This window comes from Montipora foliosa, chromosome 8, assembly GCF_036669935.1.
Source record: "Montipora foliosa isolate CH-2021 chromosome 8, ASM3666993v2, whole genome shotgun sequence".
Lineage (NCBI taxonomy): Eukaryota > Metazoa > Cnidaria > Anthozoa > Scleractinia > Acroporidae > Montipora > Montipora foliosa.
Genome location: NC_090876.1, coordinates 17,961,169 through 17,979,969, shown reverse-complemented (window position 1 = coordinate 17,979,969; position 18,801 = coordinate 17,961,169). Strand labels below are relative to the sequence as shown.

General features: G+C 39.1%; 1 protein-coding gene across 2 annotated transcripts; it reads left to right on the top strand.

Moving 5' to 3' along the window:
* The first annotated feature begins 172 nt into the window (after positions 1-172).
* LOC137967367 (lipopolysaccharide-induced tumor necrosis factor-alpha factor homolog) lies at positions 173-14,996 on the top strand. Of its 2 annotated transcripts, XR_011116528.1 has the most exons (4): positions 173-257; positions 4,088-4,142; positions 13,299-13,551; positions 14,352-14,996. XR_011116528.1 is itself a non-coding variant. In XM_068813903.1 (3 exons), exons 1-3 carry the CDS (start codon positions 8,048-8,050, stop codon positions 14,473-14,475), a joined length of 504 nt encoding a protein of 167 aa, XP_068670004.1. In that variant the 5' UTR covers positions 8,017-8,047; the 3' UTR covers positions 14,476-14,996. The 2 variants fall into 2 exon arrangements, 1 of the variants encoding a protein (XP_068670004.1); XM_068813903.1 differs by lacking the exons at positions 173-257; positions 4,088-4,142 and adding an exon at positions 8,017-8,174.
* The last annotated feature ends 3,805 nt before the right edge of the window (positions 14,997-18,801 follow it).

Sequence of the window (18,801 nt, the reverse complement as noted above, 5' to 3'; positions counted from 1 at the left end):
ACTGAATGAACGAAAGGGTTGTACTCTCAGCACTGGAAGCTAGTCTCCGACCAATCATGTCATGTCGTATGTCCGGATGATGCGAGTTGTGATTGGTCAATTATATGGTGCGAGCCCGTTGCACGTGATGGGTAAGAACAAGCCTTGATCTGCATTCCGGAAGATGGAGTAAATATACTTCACAAGTGTATTGTAGGTAGCCTACGTTTTCTATGAAAGGTAGTCAAAGACTCGAAATTTAGCTGGCAAAGAGCGTGGTAAGGCGATTTACGTTAGTTTTAAATTTCAATTTTTTTATTCTTAGGCTTCCCTTTTCAGCAGTGGGAAAAGTGAACAACCTTGTTTCAGAACCCAAACAGCGTTAGTCACCATTCATGCATGTCACTCGCGCCAGAAACTGCTTTGTGTTGTTAGTGTCACAGAAATATAGAACCTTCACCTTTTCACGTTAAAGAGCCTCTATCTGAAAGTCTTGTTTTATCAAGAATTGACTACAACGATGTGGTGTCCTAGCCTCTTCCAGTTTATCTAGTGAAGCGTTTACAGCGTGCAACTATCCGCGGCCGCTTTTATGTTAAATCAAGGACACCCAACGGGCAAAAACCTTTGAGAGACATTTCTTTGCTCCTTGTAATGCATAAAGACTGTCTAAGAGAGATGTTTTTAGCAACTAGAAGAATTTCATCTGTTCGGATACCTATAGAAAAGTTTGACTCTCCCGAGCACATATTTCACCGAATATTATCTTTGGCTGCCCCTGTTAAATCGTTTTGCCGAAGAGTCGGAGGTCTTAGATCTTGATTGACTACCTGTTACCTACTGTAGAGACTTAAATCTGTAAAAACTAATCGGCAAGGCATCATACAGTAAATCACTCACACTGGCCATCATATCTGAAGCTTGAAGAATACGCACCTGTTAAAACATTCAGATCTTCCAGTGAGCAAAGCTTAGAGTACCTAAAGTTATTGGTACGCTACGAGACTGTGCTGCTAAGTTATTTAACAAGCTTCCAGCAAACATGCAGGAACACTACTGATCGTCGAGACTTTACAAATAAGTGTAAAAAGTATTTTTTTTTCACTAGCTAAGCTATTGGTATGACTATTATTGGAAAAAGAATCTTTTCCCTTAAATATAGTTAATAGTTATAGTTATAGTAAAAACTAATTTTCTTCTTTTTCATTGTAAGAAAATGAAACCTTACGAGTCATTTAATTAAAAAATTGATGTTTTAAACATCAAACAAGTTAACGCAGTTAAATAACTTGGTGTTACCTAACCCTAGCCCTAACGCTAAACCCTTAACCCTAACCCTAACCCTAAAACCAAACTTAACTTGGAAGAACTATATTGACGAGCTTTGCCTCAAACTATCAAAGAACTGTAGAAATTTTCTCAAAATTGAGGTACTATATAAATAACGATGTACTTAATATGCTTTACTATTCACTATTCTAGCCCTTTCTCACTTATGGTATTCATGTGTAGGGTCTAACATACTCCACCTACTTAAAGCCTCTGACCACCTTACAAAAGCAAATACTTATCATGACATTTTCTAAACTTGCTTTGGATTCAGAACCTTTCCTTAATGAGACCCCTCAAATTTCTCAATCTTTAAAACTTTTGTGATATCATTCACCTTAAAATTCTTACTTTTGTTTATCAGTGTTTTCATAAAATAAATCTTTCTTGTTTTACTGATATTCTTAAGTTAACATCTTCCGTCCATTCGTATTATACTCGTCAATCACGTCATAGGCCCTGTTTACAAGCAGGTAGGGTTGCCCTACTGCTAGGGTTACACTAGCAGGAGGGTAAAAGATAGCCCGGGTTTACCAGCAAGAGGGTTTCCCTAGCACTGACACATTTCTTCTTTTATTCATCGACGTGTATACAAGGCAGCTAGGGTTACCCTAGCGCTAGGGTGACCGTAGCACTCAAATAGGGGTACCCTAGCGCCAGGGTAACCCTAGCTGCCTTGTAAACACGTCGATGAATAAAAGAAGAAATGTGTAAGTGCTAGGCTAACCCTCTTGCTAGGGTAACCCTAGCACTAGGGTTACCCTATCTGCTTGTAAACATGGCCTAAATCGAGAACTTTTTGTAAACCCAGTTTGGTATTCGTTCCCTTCATTAGCGTGGTAATAAACTTTGCATGGAATTCATTGCCAAGTCGTCTTAAACAAATTACTCCCTTTTCTACTTTTGGTCAAAATATAAAGAACTCTATGATTGACGATTATAATAGTGTTATTGATTCTTGAGTATTGTACGTAATATGTTTAACATAATTCTTTAAACTTAAAGTTAGTAGTTGGTATAAGAAGTAATACTCTTTAAATAAAATTTGTTATTATTATTTGTATTTAATTTGAGGCTCCTACTCGATTAGTTTACCAACTAGGTGCCCCAAACGCTACACACATAACAAATATTTAGTAACTTCTGTTCTTTCTTCTCCTTAATACTCTTACATGGGTATTGTAAATTATTGTAATTCTTTTCTATTGTGCAATATGTATCTACGATTTTGTTTTAACACTACTTTGTGAATTATCCTAACTTTTATGTGCATAATACTCTGTGTGAGTTAAATAAAAATTGACCCCTTGACTTGACTTGACTATTTAGTTTTTCATTTTTGAAACATGTTGTAATTACGTAGCACAGTTATATATAGTTAAATTGTACTTACTTAGCATCTATTGTCATTATTTGGCATAGAAGAGCCACCTCGTGGAATGTCAATAAATCATTCTTCTTCTTCTTTTTATTCTTATTCTTATTCTTATTCTTATTGTTCTTATTCTTATTATTCTTATTATTGTTATTATTATTCTTATTATTATCATAAAGCAGTGTAAACTTGTGTATGCTAAACGATAGCTAAGGCACAGTAGGGTGCTGTAGCGTAACCTAGCTTAAAGGCCAACGGGAAATAAGAACATTAAAATAAAAAACTAATTGTAGAAACTAATACATTAAAATTTCTTCTAAGTAGAGCTTGAAAAAAAAAAACTTTACAAATACTTGTCTGAGATGTCACATTAAAATACTTAGAAAATGCTCTACTAGTGTCTCATCTTATGTCATTATTTTGAAGTGGCGGGCAATGTGTAACTTCTTGAAGCTAACTCGGACGTCTGCATCTTTATCAAGACTTCTTTACTCTTCCTTCCCACCAAAACCCTTACAGTTCTCTCAAGTCCTTTGGACTATCCTCCCAGTACATCTAGAATGATGTTGTGCTGGTCTATGCTGTATCCTTTGAACTGTTGTTTTAGTTCCAGCCGCAAGGGGGCATACTTCTCTGTCTTATCCTGGTCTTTTGCAGCTCTGCTGTTGTCCACCCATGTACAACTCATCTTTACGATGGTGACAATCTTCTGCTTGTGGTCCATATTATTATTATTATTATTATTATTATTATTATTATTATTATTCGCTCTATGATCCATTGATCGCTTGCAATCCCCTTTTTTTTTCTGTTGATACCAGCAGCAGTTATAAAATATTCACGAGTTTCTTCCCTAATAAAACTGACGCCGGTCGCATTTGATAAAACGCCAAGAGTAGCTTTTGATATTTTTAGCAGGCGTAAAAATTGGGATTTATCTGGTAACGACTAAAAGCATTTTCTTTAAGCAGTAATTGAATCTTTTCTAACACATTTTCCATTCAATAGACTGATAAGTGTTAAATTTTCACCCACGATTAATTGAGTTTTTTGCGCGGGTATGGTATTGCACCGTGACTGGTCAATTGAGAAAAAGCAGATATTTTTTCCTTTATTCATTACTTGCACAATCCCATAATACACCTCTATTACCAGCCAAGACTTTTGCATAACCATTTTTTGCAATTTCTCTTTGGACATGAAAATGTCCCAAGAGAAGTCGAAAACAATGCCTATGCAGATTTTCTGGGGGTAAAAGAGGTGTATTATGGGATTTGTGCAAGTAGTGAATTCGAATCGAATTCGAATATAATGCTAAACTTAAATGTCCTTTGCATTTGACGCGGCTATATTTTGAAGGTTTTTAAACAACAGATCTCAGGCAGTTAACAATTTATGTTACAGGTTAAATCGCAACGAATTTCCCTCTCAGGATCTCTGCTATCAACAGCGCGAAATGGTAAGTTCTTGAGACATTCAATTTGTTGATAGATAATAATAATAATAATAATAATAATAATAATGATAATAATAATAATAATAATAATAATAATAATAATAACAATAATAATAATAATAATAATAATAATCTTTAAAAAGTTCGTTAGGCTTTTAGCACCAGCTTCAATTCTATCTGGTCACGCAAGTGTAAGACCCTCAAAAAGAAGAAACTTCACCCGTAGGCATTTGTTCCTACCTCGCTACTTTGCGATTCTGTACCAAATCAGTTTGCGTTAAGAAAGCGATGATTGGTTGTTGAACGTATTAACCTGAGTCGAAATCGAGTGCTTTCTACTGCTGCAAAACCATTGTTGGGCTCTGCGTTTGATTGAAACTTGTCAGTAGTAAACTCTAGTGACATGACAATGTGTGTTTGCAATTTTGTTCAACATTTTGGCGGCAAGAATTAGCTCAGTCTCATCTGTGTGTTTATAATGACTTATAATGACGTCATCCAGTTACTTCATGCGATCACACCCCATATTTCCACGTATATTTCCTAGTTTGAGTGCGTTAGGCTGGTGCAAAGAAATTTTTTCATTATTTTCACTTGTTTTCCTCACTTCTTGCATGTTCTTTTAATGATATCACGATCTACTGGTCGATGGAATCTCCGCGCCACATGGTCACCCAAAATCAGAAGATCTCGCGCTAGAATGCTGTTCTCCGTCGTCAGCCCGAGAATTGCCTTCTGCTCTTTTTACAAGTATTCGCAGGTCCTTTCATGACATCAGGAACGTTTTGAGTTTTGACTTGGTAGGGATCAGTCGCTTCAGTTGAAATCGTTTGTGTTGATCATGCACTTATCCGTTCCAAATTCAAACTCTTGGACCACAAAATTATTGCATATTAAACACGCTGAATCAAGTCATTACCTAAGTTTGAACAGCGCTTTTTTACGCAATCTGATTTACCTTAAACTTGCAAATGTGTACAGATCGCGATTTGTCAGTGAGCTGCGAATTATCATCAGTTCCATCATAATTCCCGCGCAATCTTTACCTCCAGGGCGACAAAACAACCCTGATTCACCTTTATCACTAGGCGGCCATTTTGGAGTCCGTGGGGAATAAAGGCTTTGTCTTTGCATTGTGAAAACTGAATCGAAAAGTCCCTGCGTGTACTGCAAATTCTGTGCGTACAAATAGCAGAAGTTCCTGTCTTGTTTTGTTCGCCACGCTTTGACGACACATTTAGTACAGGTCAAAGTACATTTTTCTTTCAGTTTTGAACCTCAGAACTCCTTGAGTTGTGAAAACAATTCAGAATTTGCAGCAACACGACGAAGATCATTATTTACAATTGCTATATGGCAATGGAAAATAGCAGGAAAGATGGAGTTAACTTTAGTCCATTTGAACCGCTTTGAAAGCAGGCGTCTTTGAGATTTAAAAGTTAAGTGACCCCCACGATGAATGTATTTCTTTAACTTTAACCAAGGTAATTGCCACTAGCGCAACTAATGCTAATACGGCAATGAGCTTCATTTGATTTAAAAAAAAAACGGGATAATATATTTACGAATGATCATGTGCAATGGTGCATTCAGTTGAGAAGACAAGGTCCTTGAAAATTGTTTAGCAATATTGTTTTGGGACGAAACGGGTTGAAGCCGGAAATTCAGATTGCTTGCCTCTTGAGTGTTTTCCTGCGTTTGCACACTGGAAAATAAGCAGAAAAAATGCAATTTTCAATTCCCTTATAAAATTAAAGATCACTTAGCTTTAAACGTAGGAACCAAAAATTCCCACTCAATCATGTTCTCCTAATGTAACTGTATTTCCCTCTAAACCAACCTTTATTGTGGAGAATTATAAACTTGAACAACAGAAATAGCGAATGGGGATGAAGCCGTACACCCTTTGGGGATCAAAGCAAACCAGATTTTTCAAATTCATAGTCAAGGCTTGTTTTGTTCGTTAGTGAAAATAGTACCCCCAAAAATAATCTCCCTTCAGCTGTCTTCCGATCTTTGACTTTTCGTGATTCCATCGAAGTTAACTTTAGTCGTAACGCTGAAAGTTTATTTGCAAGGCTTGAGGCAACATCACTATACACCATAGCGCTATTCATTATACACAGTGAACACCCGCATATAAGAACCTAGAAGTTAAGAACCTAATGACTATAAGAAATATTGGACACTGACTTATTTGAACGTGAAACGACGTTCACTGAAAAGTTGATAAAGACGTTTCGATCGAAAACCTTCGGTCATCCTCGGCTTTTTTGTCAAATTCAAAGCGAGGATGACCGACGGTTTTCGGTCGTTTGACGTTCAAATAAGTCAGTATCCAACATTTCTTATAGTCATTATGCAAATTCCTGACTGCAATTTCAGTATATTTAATTTAAGAACCTGTTAGACTAAAAATTTCATTTTAGAGCACCCTTGAAATTTCATGCGACTGGAACAACGACTTCGATTTGTAAAATGGTATTTACAGTAGTTTTAGGCTATGACAATTGGCTGTTAGGCTAAGGGCATGTAATTTTTCTAGGTACTTGAAATAATGACCATAAAGCAAAACTACAGCATATTTTGCTCTTTACATGTATGTCCTCAATGTTCTAGACATGAAATGTTGATATAAAACTGTAACATCTAAAATGAAATCAATAGGCCTGCGAAGCCTGAAGGTCTACTTGCATTCAAACAATAGAGGCCAGACTTCTGAAAATTCACTTTTTTAGCCGTAGCTTGGAAAGAATCTAGGTTCTTACATGGGGGTGTTTACTGCATTTGTTTACATTTTATCGTCTGGCTTAACCCGAAATGAGGAACCCGTAAATGTTTTAAGAGGGACCTTCGGATGACGAGTACGAGATTTGAATGTCCTTTTTTAGCGAAAATACTTGAAAAATTTATAGCTCGGACGATTGATATTTCGGCTGGCCGATACTAGCCTTCATCAGGTTTATTCGGAAGTGTATTTAAACCCGATGAAGGCTAGCATGCAAGCAGGCCCTCCGAGGGACTGGGGCTGGGGTAGAATCATTCAATCTCCCGCGCAGCCCCAGTCCCTCGGAGAGCCTGCTCGCTGGCTAGATGAAGGCTGGTCGTTAGGCCGAGTTCGGGGCGCGATGGCTCCGGTTGTATCAGGGGCACCCAACGAGAATATTATTCAAAACCACTTAGACATAGCATCGTTAAACGTATTTTAGTATTTAAACGGTAGATATAGGCATGTTTTTATCCCCTAGAATTTTTTCATCTGTTCGGATTTCCTAACTGAAAGTCTAGTGATCCGAAAACTATACGGATCAAAACTCACCTTTTCGAAAATTTCAGCCAGGAAAAAGGCTTCCGAAAATTCTAGGTGACCTTTTTGGGGTAAAAATCCGCTAAAAATGAGCAATTATACCATTTTTTAGAACTTCGAAAATCCTAGGACAGGCAGGCAAGCAAGAAATTTTACAACAAATGTTCCGAAAATTCTAGGAAAATTCTAGACCTCAAACCGTCCTCCGAACAGATATTTTGCGAAAATTGACGTTGGGTGCCCCTGTTGTATCATACGGGAACCTTATCAAGAGGGTAATCTCCTATCCCTGGGGTATGCACATTTGTGACTATGATCAAAAAGAACTCAACTGGTTATATAACGTGGTATGCATGTCATTCCACGTAATACTGTCCTCAAAAGTACGTGCACCCTCACAACAGACAAATTTCCGACAACAAGAAACACGTCACACCGGCTAATGGACATTTAATATTGTTTGCTAAGTGGGTTATAAATAATTGACGTCATTTGGGCCAAGTCACACTTGAGGACAAAAGTGTTCACTTATGTCAAAAATCTGTCATCACAATGAAAAGCCAAGTCGACCGGTTTGGTGGTGCACGGACAAACTTCACAGATGCCGTCGACTACCTCTGCATGGCCAAGAGGATCGCAGCTCTGGGAACGAGAATGCCAAACTGATAACAGTCTTGGAAAACAAAAAGCAAGGAGGGTGTGTCGCCGGTTCGGAAATGATTTGACAGGTGATATGTAATAGACATCGCGGTAAAATTGATCACGTTGCATGTTGATCATGCAACGTCGGGAATCCCGGTGACCAATATTTTCGCTTCGAAATGCAACAATTTCCATAATATCCGCCAAGACATATCTATCCTGGCTTGCCTAGCCCTTTCATGTTTACAAATGAACGAGGAATTCCCAGCCCATCGCTCACTGCATGGCGTGATGTTTTGTTTACAGATTTGCTCTCAAGTGCGACCATAGCTATCCTGCCAAATTTTTTGTCCCTGGCCGATTTCATTTTTTGTTGGTCTAGAATAAATCTTAAATTTCCCTCTATAGTGCGACTTGGCCCTTGTTGCAGTCTGTTTTGGTTTCCAGCATCATTTTCTAGCTCACATTCCTCGAGTTTTGTTATTTCTTTGTGAGATGAAGTACATGAAACAAGACGCCCCAACAATGGCGTTTACGTGGGATGCCTTTTTTGACAACAAAGTAGCTTAAAGAAAAATTAATGTGGTAATCTGGCCTACAATGCTAAAATGAAGAGAAGAGATTAGAAACAACTAAACAACCAAATTTAATTGTATAAAAGGAAGATTCGGCAAACGGAAATGAGCTGTTTTCATATTTATATAGTGATAAGTACTTTTTTCCTCTGTGAGAGACGATTAGACGACTGTCCTGGCTTGCGAAATGTTCACTTCCGGTGTCCATCCTTTGCGTAAAAATATCTATATGCAACAAGTATGGTGTATAAATCCTAAAACAAAAATGCAACGCTTGTACCATGTTTAAAATCAATGTTGCTTCTATATGACAAGACTGTATTTTTGTCCTTTGCGTTGCAAAAGGGGTGTGGACCTTAGATGGAAAGATTGGTATACGAACACAGGAAATGTCTTGTGACGAACAATATTGATTGTGATCACAACATGATACAATAAATCGAGAACTCAATGTCTTATAACAATAATTGATTATTTTAAAAGACAAAGTTCTTTCAACGAAGACATGTTCGTTTTGTGTTCTAGTTTTAAAAGAGATTATTACATAACTTTGTTGATTATTACATGTGTAGGAGACTCCGTAATTCGATTAGGCCAGGCTTCATTTTCTTAATTAGCGCCATTAATTGATGTAACCTTGAATGGACTTTCATTGATTCTCAACGACCAATAAGACATTAGATTATGCGACACATGAACATATAAGTCTAGGTTTGCTTTTTTTGTTAGAGTAGTTTTACACACCCGTTGTAAGACGAACTCGAGAGGTTGATAAAACACTTAGTTATAAACTCAGTCGAGTTTACTGATTGAGAGAGAGTTATTTAAGCTGCAATCCCTTGTAAGCGGGGGAAAGTTTTCAAAATGATGAACAAACTGCATTCTTTGTTGTATGACAAAAAATAATGTGAATTAAGCCCATACTTGTGATATCAATTTCTCCATTATAAATTTCTAACTGTAAACATGCCTAAAGCCAATACTTAAAAAAAACTGATTCCGGTTGATTTGTTTCAGAGAATCAATAAAAATAGGAAAGCTAAGGTCAAGAAAACAGTCATCTGCACATGAAAAGTTCCCTGGTTAAACAATAATAAATTGATGAAATACTTTCGATCCTTCGTCTCCTGATCATGATGTGACCGTCTACTTGTGTTCTTTTTTTCCTTTTAATCCAACCAACATGTTTCTTCGTTCGAGATAACAAAAAGATTTATAAAGCTTCCACGGGTCAGGATGTGATCATGAAACATGAGGAATTCTTCTGAACAAATATTTCCAAATGTATTTATAAATTTTAACAGTGCCACATTGCATTAGATGGAAAATAGCATAAACATCGATAGAATTGACCTTATCACAAGCACTATTTATCGATCTTCTACTTAAAATGTGAGCTCAACGTCAGCAAGAATAACAATATTACATAAAACCTTACACAAAGCATACTGAATGACCGATTCGTGAATTGAACTGTGATATTTTTGGAAGAGTATATCTACTGGTCATAACTCTCCATGCATAAAAGTATGCAAAAATGCAGAGAACCAAATGTTTGAGTTAACGCTTGATGACGAAATACTGCGCCAAGTGAATAAACTCTTTCAATAGTTGTGCATGAATACGTTGATTCAGCGATAAATTGCTTGAAAATTCGTGTTCATAAGACAAAGCGTTTAACAAACTGGCGTATTTAACAAGGAAGGATTACGTTTTTGTAAACGTTGGCCGTGTAGCACTTATATTTGAACAGACTTAACTGATTAGAGGGTAATGTGAACTGCTAAGTATCTACCCCATATGAACCATGTCAACCCACGGTCGTGGGTTCAATTCCCTCCCTGGTCAGAGTTTTTCTCTGTCCTTGTGTGGGCCCATTTCCATCAGTAGGGCTAACGCTCACATGGTTCATATGGGGTAGATACTTGGCTCTTCACATTACATTCTAATCAGTTAAGTCTGGCGTATTTAACACACTGGTTCGGATGTTTGGCATTCTGGCCGAGTAAACACACTGGTTTGATTAACAAAGCCTTTAGGACTCGGCCCGGTGCGAATGTTGAGGCTGAGCTGTCGTTACACGAGTCGAATGGTGAACACGTTGTCTTATAAATCAACACTCTACTCAACCATTCACAGTATCACAGAAAAACAATAGCAAATAAATGCAGCAAACAACTATCACACACCGCCAAATAATTTTTCTTCTGCCTATTAATTTCATGGCAAACTTTCAAGTCACTGACGTAAACTCAAGTTGCTAACGGCTAACGAAAATGCAAAACATTTTAAACATCTCTAAATTAAAAAAAAAAAATGTGTCGAGATGCGCCCAAGATTAAAACGGAATTCCGCCCATTTTATGACGTTGGATACCTACGGCACTCCACGTAATTGGAATGCGCACAGAGACTTTTGTTTCGATGATTGACAAGAGACACGAGTATCATCTCTCTTATCAAAGGCATTATTCCTAGCCGGACGTACAAATTGCATGAATTTTTGCGGGGTGGTGGTAGTGTCCCCAATGGGCCTTATTCGCGCGTCTGCCATATTGGCCATAGACAAGAGATTTCGTACTCCGAGCCTCCAGCTAAAATATTTTGGAGTGAGTTTCTGTGCGCAAAGACAAAAGTTTTTAATCCATCGGGACTCAACATGGCTGCCGTGTGATATGGCCTATTAGCTGTTTGTAAGCTAAAGATATCGACACTTAAGGACGGTGCCTACTAATTAAAGATATTTTTGCCCCGGTTCATGATTGTGCAGGAAATGTAGATCTTAACAAGTGTTATTAAAATCCAAGAAGAAAATTGGGGGTATCCACGCATTTTTCAAAGATAATTCATGAATAATATTTGTAAAAATCTTTAAAATACAAAGCAATGTATGGCGTTCTTTCTCAAATTGAAGCTTAATTATCTCTCAAAAATGCATGGTTACCCCCAATTTTCGCTTTGGATACCAAGAGTACTTACTAAGATCTTGGGTTAATTTACATTTCTTTGCCTTTATTTCATGCTTTCGTTTAAAATACAAACACCAAAATAAAAACGTTCTCAATCGACTCAGTCTCAGCCTGAGGAATGTTCTTAATACGATGTTATAATTTTGGTTGTAATGTTTGTATTTTAAATGAAACCATGAAGTAAAGGCAAAGAACTGTAAGTTAACCCAAATACTTAAGGGCATATTCAGTATAACAGAACGATGGTTTTCTTATTGCAGTGATCAAACAGATCAAAGACCTGAGCTAACAGCATACAGTAAACAAACAAGCCTTGCAAACACTAAACAACAATTTTAATCAACAACTAAAACTGAACCAACAATTTTAATCTACAACTAAAACTGAAATGACATGCACAGTAATCTCTTTCACAACATTTTCCGTTTGACTGAAAATCTTTACTCCCTTTACTCCCGGACATTTGAACTTTTGAAGATTGGATCGTTCAAATTCCCGCCCCCTCGGGCCAAAATTGTGGTCAAATGCCCTTCCCTATCGTCGGATTTGTCTGTCATACCCTACTAAAGAACAATCGTCGTCGGCTCCGGCCGTCTTTAATACAGACCTTCTTTGTAAGCCGATCGCTCACCAATGGTACATCTCTCCCTTTAAACTCTTCCATCGCGTCCAAACAAGTGTTTTATGGCTGTTAGCGACTTCGACTTAGCTTAAAGTTGAAAAGTATCTGAAAGAAAACCATATTGCCTGGGTCAGAAATCGATTTTTCGGCGACGTTGTCAGATACAAATGAAATCAGAAATAAGGGCGACAGACTCGGCCACAAACTGCTAGAGCAAAAGCAGTCTCAGTATCAACATTTTCAAACAATCTTCGATCATTTTTACAACAGTTATTCACATATTAATTAGACAACACCTAAACTGCCATCCGTATTATCTTAGGCGGGGGCAGATGTAGTGAAAACTATTACTACTAATTACATTTTTTCATTTGCTTTAGTATAAGGCCTGGTTTGTCGCGAGCGACGCAAACAAATTGTTTTCGTTGTTATAGCGCATAAGAGACTTGATAAACAACTGACACCTGGAATGAAAACACCCTTTACACATCCTGCTCACAGCGCTGGTTTTTACACAACCTCGTTCCCAGGACCTCTCCCTTGGCCACAAGTCAATGGAAAGGTCCTGGGAACGAGGTTGGTTTTAACAGGGAACGACAAGAAAGAGCATGGAACTAGTAAATTCTTTGTCCCGCGCTTAGTGATTCGTTTTCACGTTGAATGATGGTCTTTATGAGATTGTACTTACGTCGCTAATGAAAGCCATCCTTAAAATATACAGTGGCATCAAATTGGTAACGAAAATTCGAAGCAACCGGAACCTACATAGATGTAATGTAAATATACTCAAATTCAAAGTATTCTCCAGCCTTCACGCCAGCCTTATAATTGCGTCATTTTTCCCACCCAACATCCAATCACTTTTCTGAACGATGCCACACCATAATCAGACAGGCTTTTGGTTTGTTTTTGTTTGTTTTTTTTTCTCAAATCTTGATTTTTGCGCCCGCTAGTGAAAGAACCCCTCGTCACCAAACCAATTGTTTTGTCCACAACTGCTGGTCAATGGCCATGACTAATACATTCCATCTTACCCTACTCGCAGCTTCCGTGGAGGTTATGTTAAGCCAACTTGCTGTGATTGCTCAACAAAATCAGGCTGGTACTGCCGGAGTTGGAGCCAATGGGACACCAGTGTTAACGTTACCCGAGTTACTTTTGATGAGGAGCGACAAGTGTTATGGGAAGGAACCAAGAGACATGACTTGTCGGCGTTGCCACACTGAAATTACCACTGAGATAAAGTATTCAAGCGGCGGCTTTGCGTTTATGTTATGTTCAATGATGGCCACCTTTGGGTAAGTAATATTCTTGGCTTTGCACCTCGTGTACTATTCTTAGGGATTGTGGCCCGATCTTTGGTACACTATTAACTGTAGCACTTTCATTTAAGAGACCATAACTAGGAAGTTTCAGCTCCCGGCCATAGACCAGCTCCCTGTCTGCCTGATACCTCAACTGGTAAAGCACAGCACCAGCATCGCAGAGGTCAGGGTTTGAATCCCCGTTCTGGCCTGAAATTTTCGGGCCTTTCTCGCTACTGTTTAAGTAAAGCTAAAAACCGCAAGGATCATACAAATTATTTCAATCTGCAGTTCTCAATCACAGAATTTATCACCATAGCAACAACCAGTTACCCTACCACTTTCCAACATGGACAAATTTGTAACAATAGACAGTGAAAAAGGAATGCATTAATTTTGTTTTCTCAGAAATTGTAATGGTCGTGTCGTGTCGTCCAATTCGGTGTGTAATCATTAAGCAAATCGGACTCCAGCTACGCGGTCGTCCGATTTTGTTAATCACTCGTATGATTACAGAGCAAAATGGACTCCACTCAGTCCTGTTACCATTATATATGAATTTCATGTATTCACATCATATATACAGATATCTCAGTTCCGGCTTGCATGATTGGCCCTTATCGATCCCCTTAGGGACTCAATCAATTATGCAAGACCGTCCCCCAGTATGTGTGGCCATCAAGGCTACTAGCTTGGTCTTTGAATTCACTGTGACACAAATGCAAAGAAGTTACACGCTTCAACTAAAGGGAACCTGTCATGTTAACATCATTTTCGGGTTATTTTATTCACAGCTGCTTTCTGGGATGTTGTCTAATTCCTCTCAATGTGAACTGCACCAAGGATGTTTGCCACTTTTGTCCAAATTGCAAGGCTCCACTTGGATATTACCAGCGCTTCTTCCAAATTTGCCGCTGATGAGAACGCGTGTTCAGGGGAGAGTGGTTTCTCGTCGTTGTTTATTATTTCATAAAGCTGCAATATTAGAGTGAACACTTCAACCTCGTTCCCAGGACCTCTATCTTCTCGCCCCCAGCCCAAAAGCCAAGTGAGAGGTCTTGGGACGAGGTTTTGACACTACAAATTGCTCGAGACTGTTCGTTTCTTTATTTATTATCTGTTGCCACACGTTTAATTGCAAGAAAAGTAGCTCATGAGTCATGTAACTACAAGTTCTGCTCAACTAAAACTAGCCAGTCGTCTCCAAACGGTTCAGCTTCGCTTTTAAAAGTTTTCACTTGTGAATCCACAACTAGCTCCTTGGGTCTTTCCTCTCCAGTATGGTGAGTTGAGAGGCCCTGAGAGCCAGATAGGTGATTGCAAACTTTTTTGTGAGAAAACGTTTTGTTTTTAAACAGCGGTCAACAGTAATTGGGAAGAAGGCCATCATTCGAAATCTAAGGCTTTGAATGGCAAGAATTAAAGATTGCTTTTTTGCAGACACTGTTACAGTCTTACCTTAGCCCTTGCTAAACGCATGCGCTCAGCCTTTTACCAGTGCATATCCTTCATCTTAAGGTTTCCCGTGCGTGAAGAGTTAACCTGTCACCAGCTTGTCAAAGTTTCATGTTGTGGTCTCAAAGTGTCTCTCAGTCTCTGGCAAAGACCCATGAACCATTCATTCATTAAAGCATACAGCACAGCACATAAGTAAAATTAGTCTCCTCCTCAGTAGCCTGCAGCAGAGCAGACTTATGTTGGTGTCAATTGGATCGGAATGTCGAGAGGTCATGCCGCCATCTCAGATGATGAAAGTGATAGAGAGCTGAGGAGAGTCAAAGAATATTCTACGGGAAGAAAATTTTTTCTCCCCCTTTCCCAGTCAGTCACTCGCGCCAACACCGCTCTGGTTTCAAAATGGATGAGCTGTGCTCGAAACAATACTATTATAAGCGTTTGCCGTCACAAAAACGCCTGCTCTGTGGGCTACCTCCTCAGCTGTAAAATTTGGGATGTCACACAATGTTCTTTGAGGTAGCATTGCGTGATATTACAAAATGCCGCTGTTACATAACCAGTTTTATTAAATTCTCAACCTCGGATAATGCAATTCTCGTGCTCTGATTGGTTCACTCAATCTCGGTTATCAGCTCATATACCTTAGTTTGACCTTATATGGTAAATGATTGATCTAAGTGTTACCAAGCTAAAAGTTTTTTCGCCGGAAAGTGAAATTTCTCTCTGAAGAAAGCAAAAAAAAATGTTTTTCTGGACAGCTGGGTTAAATTCCGACGTTTAGAAGTACGCGAAAAGGTAAGAAATGTTTTTGTGATGAGCCTGCGTCTGTCTGACCACAAGGTGTTACACGACATCGCATCGGTTCTCATCAAGTTTTTTCGATTTCACTCGGATGATTTGCTCGTTTTTTTCGCTCGCATTTCGTACTTTCTGAACTTTTGGAGTTTAAAGGATTTAATAAAACAATTATTCCATTCGCGCTTGTTGGATATGAGACTGGTTATAGCCAACTTAGCGCTACGCGCCTCGTTGGCTATTTACCATCTCATATCCAACGCGCGCTCATGGAATAATTGTTAAATATCGAGGACCCCGAAGAAACGACTTTAGCTCCCATTGCCAGGTCCTTTGTGCGCTCGAGGTTGATGCGCTAGGCAGGAAAAAATATTAATAAAGCTAGAAAACGTTACACTTGGAAGTATTAATGTTACCCTCTGTTCGAGATTCATGACTGTAAACCCTCAAATATACGGTTTTTCTCACCTCATATCATAGTGCTCGGCTACCATTGATTGAAAAGCCAGTGACAGAAATCGTTTCGTGACCAAGATGAAGCATGTATGCCGCTACCGCTTTTAACTAGTTTGGGTAGTCCTCAATAGTTTGACAATAATTATAGGATTGGCTGTAAACACCAACGACTTTTCGAACCCCGTTGGCAAGTTTAATATAAAAAACACCTTCTATTGAAATGAAAGCTTTAAGAGCATTAATCCGTTCCGGGAAAAGTTTCTCCACACCAAAGATTTGGCAAACTTTCTCACCAGCACCCTGAAATCCTTTCAGGTCTTCCGCCATTTTGATTACAAAACTTTTGCATTCCTTAAGCTCCTGACTTTTGAGAAAATGGTAAGTTCGATTTGATTGGTGTAAAAACAGTAGAACCATGACGTCAGGAACACGACCTTGAATGAAGTCCTTCATACGGCAAAGAGAGAAGAATGCTTGACACGAGTGACCTGGACCATCTTAGAATCAGGCAGCGTTTGCACGAACGCGGTTTCATGACTTCGAAACCGTGTCAAAAGGGATGCGGTTTGGAAGTGTTTACACGGAACCGTTTTCGCCAGAAGATCCAAGTCGTGATGGTATAAGCGAGCGCTGCACTACGTATTAAATTCACTGTTTTGAACTGAACAAAGCAAATTTCGCGCCAAAATAGTAACCGTATTCAAATCAAGGAGGTCTCGCTGTTTAGTAACCTTTACACTACAGCTGAAACTGCATGGTTTTGAAAACGTTCCACTTTTGGCAGCAGTTTCAAATCGACACGGTTTCAGTAACTGTCTCTATCGCTGTCGTGTAAATAGGCGGGGGATTTGAACTCAGATCAGTTTTTCTATTCAAATTCCCGGCCCCGGGGAAGTCATCCTGGGTAATTATTGTTAGTCAAAAGAGTGCAAATGCGCCAACCGCATCTTCCACAAAGAACAGCGGAAATAGCGACAGAAATTATACATTTGTAAAATGCAACGGAAAATTACGGAAAATTGTCATGTAGTTCCATAGTTCATCTGAAAAGTATGTTAAAATTTTGAGGACTGCCACAACTGATACTACTAAACAAGTGCCGTTGTTAAAACCTAGATTGGACCGGACCGGACCGGATCGGATCGACAAAACTCGGACTGGATCAATAGCAAAATTCCCGCCAAAAGTAGACACATGAAATCGCGGGAGTGCTTCTGGAAAAAGTTCTTACGTGCGTTAGTTTCAATAAAATCGTAACAAACTTTACATCAGAAGAAAGCTTAATAAATGTACACAGTTTTTTATGCAAGGACCAGCTGAATAAAGTACACGTGCCGGATCATGGGAGACATGACCAGCAAATAATAGTTAATAGACTAAAAACAAAACAATTATGCAAGGCTGGTTGTACGGCTGTGAGGATATATATATTTTGTATGACCAATATTTCGTCAGGCACGGCCGGACTTCTGCAGGGATTTAAGTGATTTAACTCCCTAAAGACGAAGTTAGGTCGTGCCTGACGAAATATTGGTCAAACAAAAAATATACATCCTCACAGCCGTACCACGTACCACGAGCAGATTTGTAACGTCAAATCCCCCACCTATGCCCGACCCTCCCCCCCCCCACCCCCTCCCTAGTGGCTTAACATTGATAGGTGCATTACATTTAAAGCTTGCCGTTCTCAAAGAATAATCATTTGTCCACTTTATCAAATACTTTCAGATGTGAGGTTTAGCTGTGTCAATCATCGCGGGCGGAAAGGATTCCAAACTAAATGTTTCTCTCATTGCGATATCATAACTTCGTCACCGTGGCCGAGTGGTCTAACGCGTTTTCAGAGTGTGGGTGATCTAATTGGAACTACTGAAGGACGTAACATTGGATTCCCCATTCGAAGCTTAATTCAATATCTGTGGGGAATGCACATTTGTGACTACGAAGATTACGACGAAGAAAAAAAAAATAACAAAAAAGGAACGGGCCCGAATCGTTACCGTGGCTGCCTACGGCATCACACGAAAATAGAATGCTCCAGTTAAGCATGTAAGAGTTTTTTTGTAACATGATCGTTGTGTGCCATGGACAGGGTGTTTCAAACTGCTTTGCGGCTGGCTTTTCCCCTTTTTCCCTTGCGTTTCAGCACTATGTCCTTATTTCCGCAAACTTCCTCGTTTGTATAGGCCTCTCTTTGCAAAAGGACTTGTTTCGATTTTAACCCTGATCAAGTTTCCCTTCGCACTATCAAGTAGTGTGATTGGCAAGGGGAGAGCAGGCCAGGAACCATCGCCTTCTAAGGTTGCCGAGGGGGGTAGCCCATGCCACCCCTCGGTATGTACTTCTTCACGATCCTGCTTGCTACGTCGCAGGGGAGTTGAGCAATCATAAAATTTTCGTGGGAATCCATTTTGTATGGTAACCCCCAGAAGAGAGGAAATTCTCTAGTATATCATGCATGGAGTCAGGATCCCAAATTTTTCCCTTCCGTTCAAAGCTTATTTTTAGGGGAAATTTTATGATTCTGCGGTTCCT

Coding starts and splice junctions, on each gene's coding strand:
- LOC137967367 (XM_068813903.1), top strand. CDS start 8,048: ATGCCGTCGACTACCTCTGCATGGCCAAGAGGATCGCAGCTCTGGGAA. Junction 8,175..13,298: donor GTTCGGAAATGATTTGACAG/GTGATATGTAAT, acceptor CCCTACTCGCAG/CTTCCGTGGAGGTTATGTTA. Junction 13,552..14,351: donor TCAATGATGGCCACCTTTGG/GTAAGTAATATT, acceptor TTTTATTCACAG/CTGCTTTCTGGGATGTTGTC.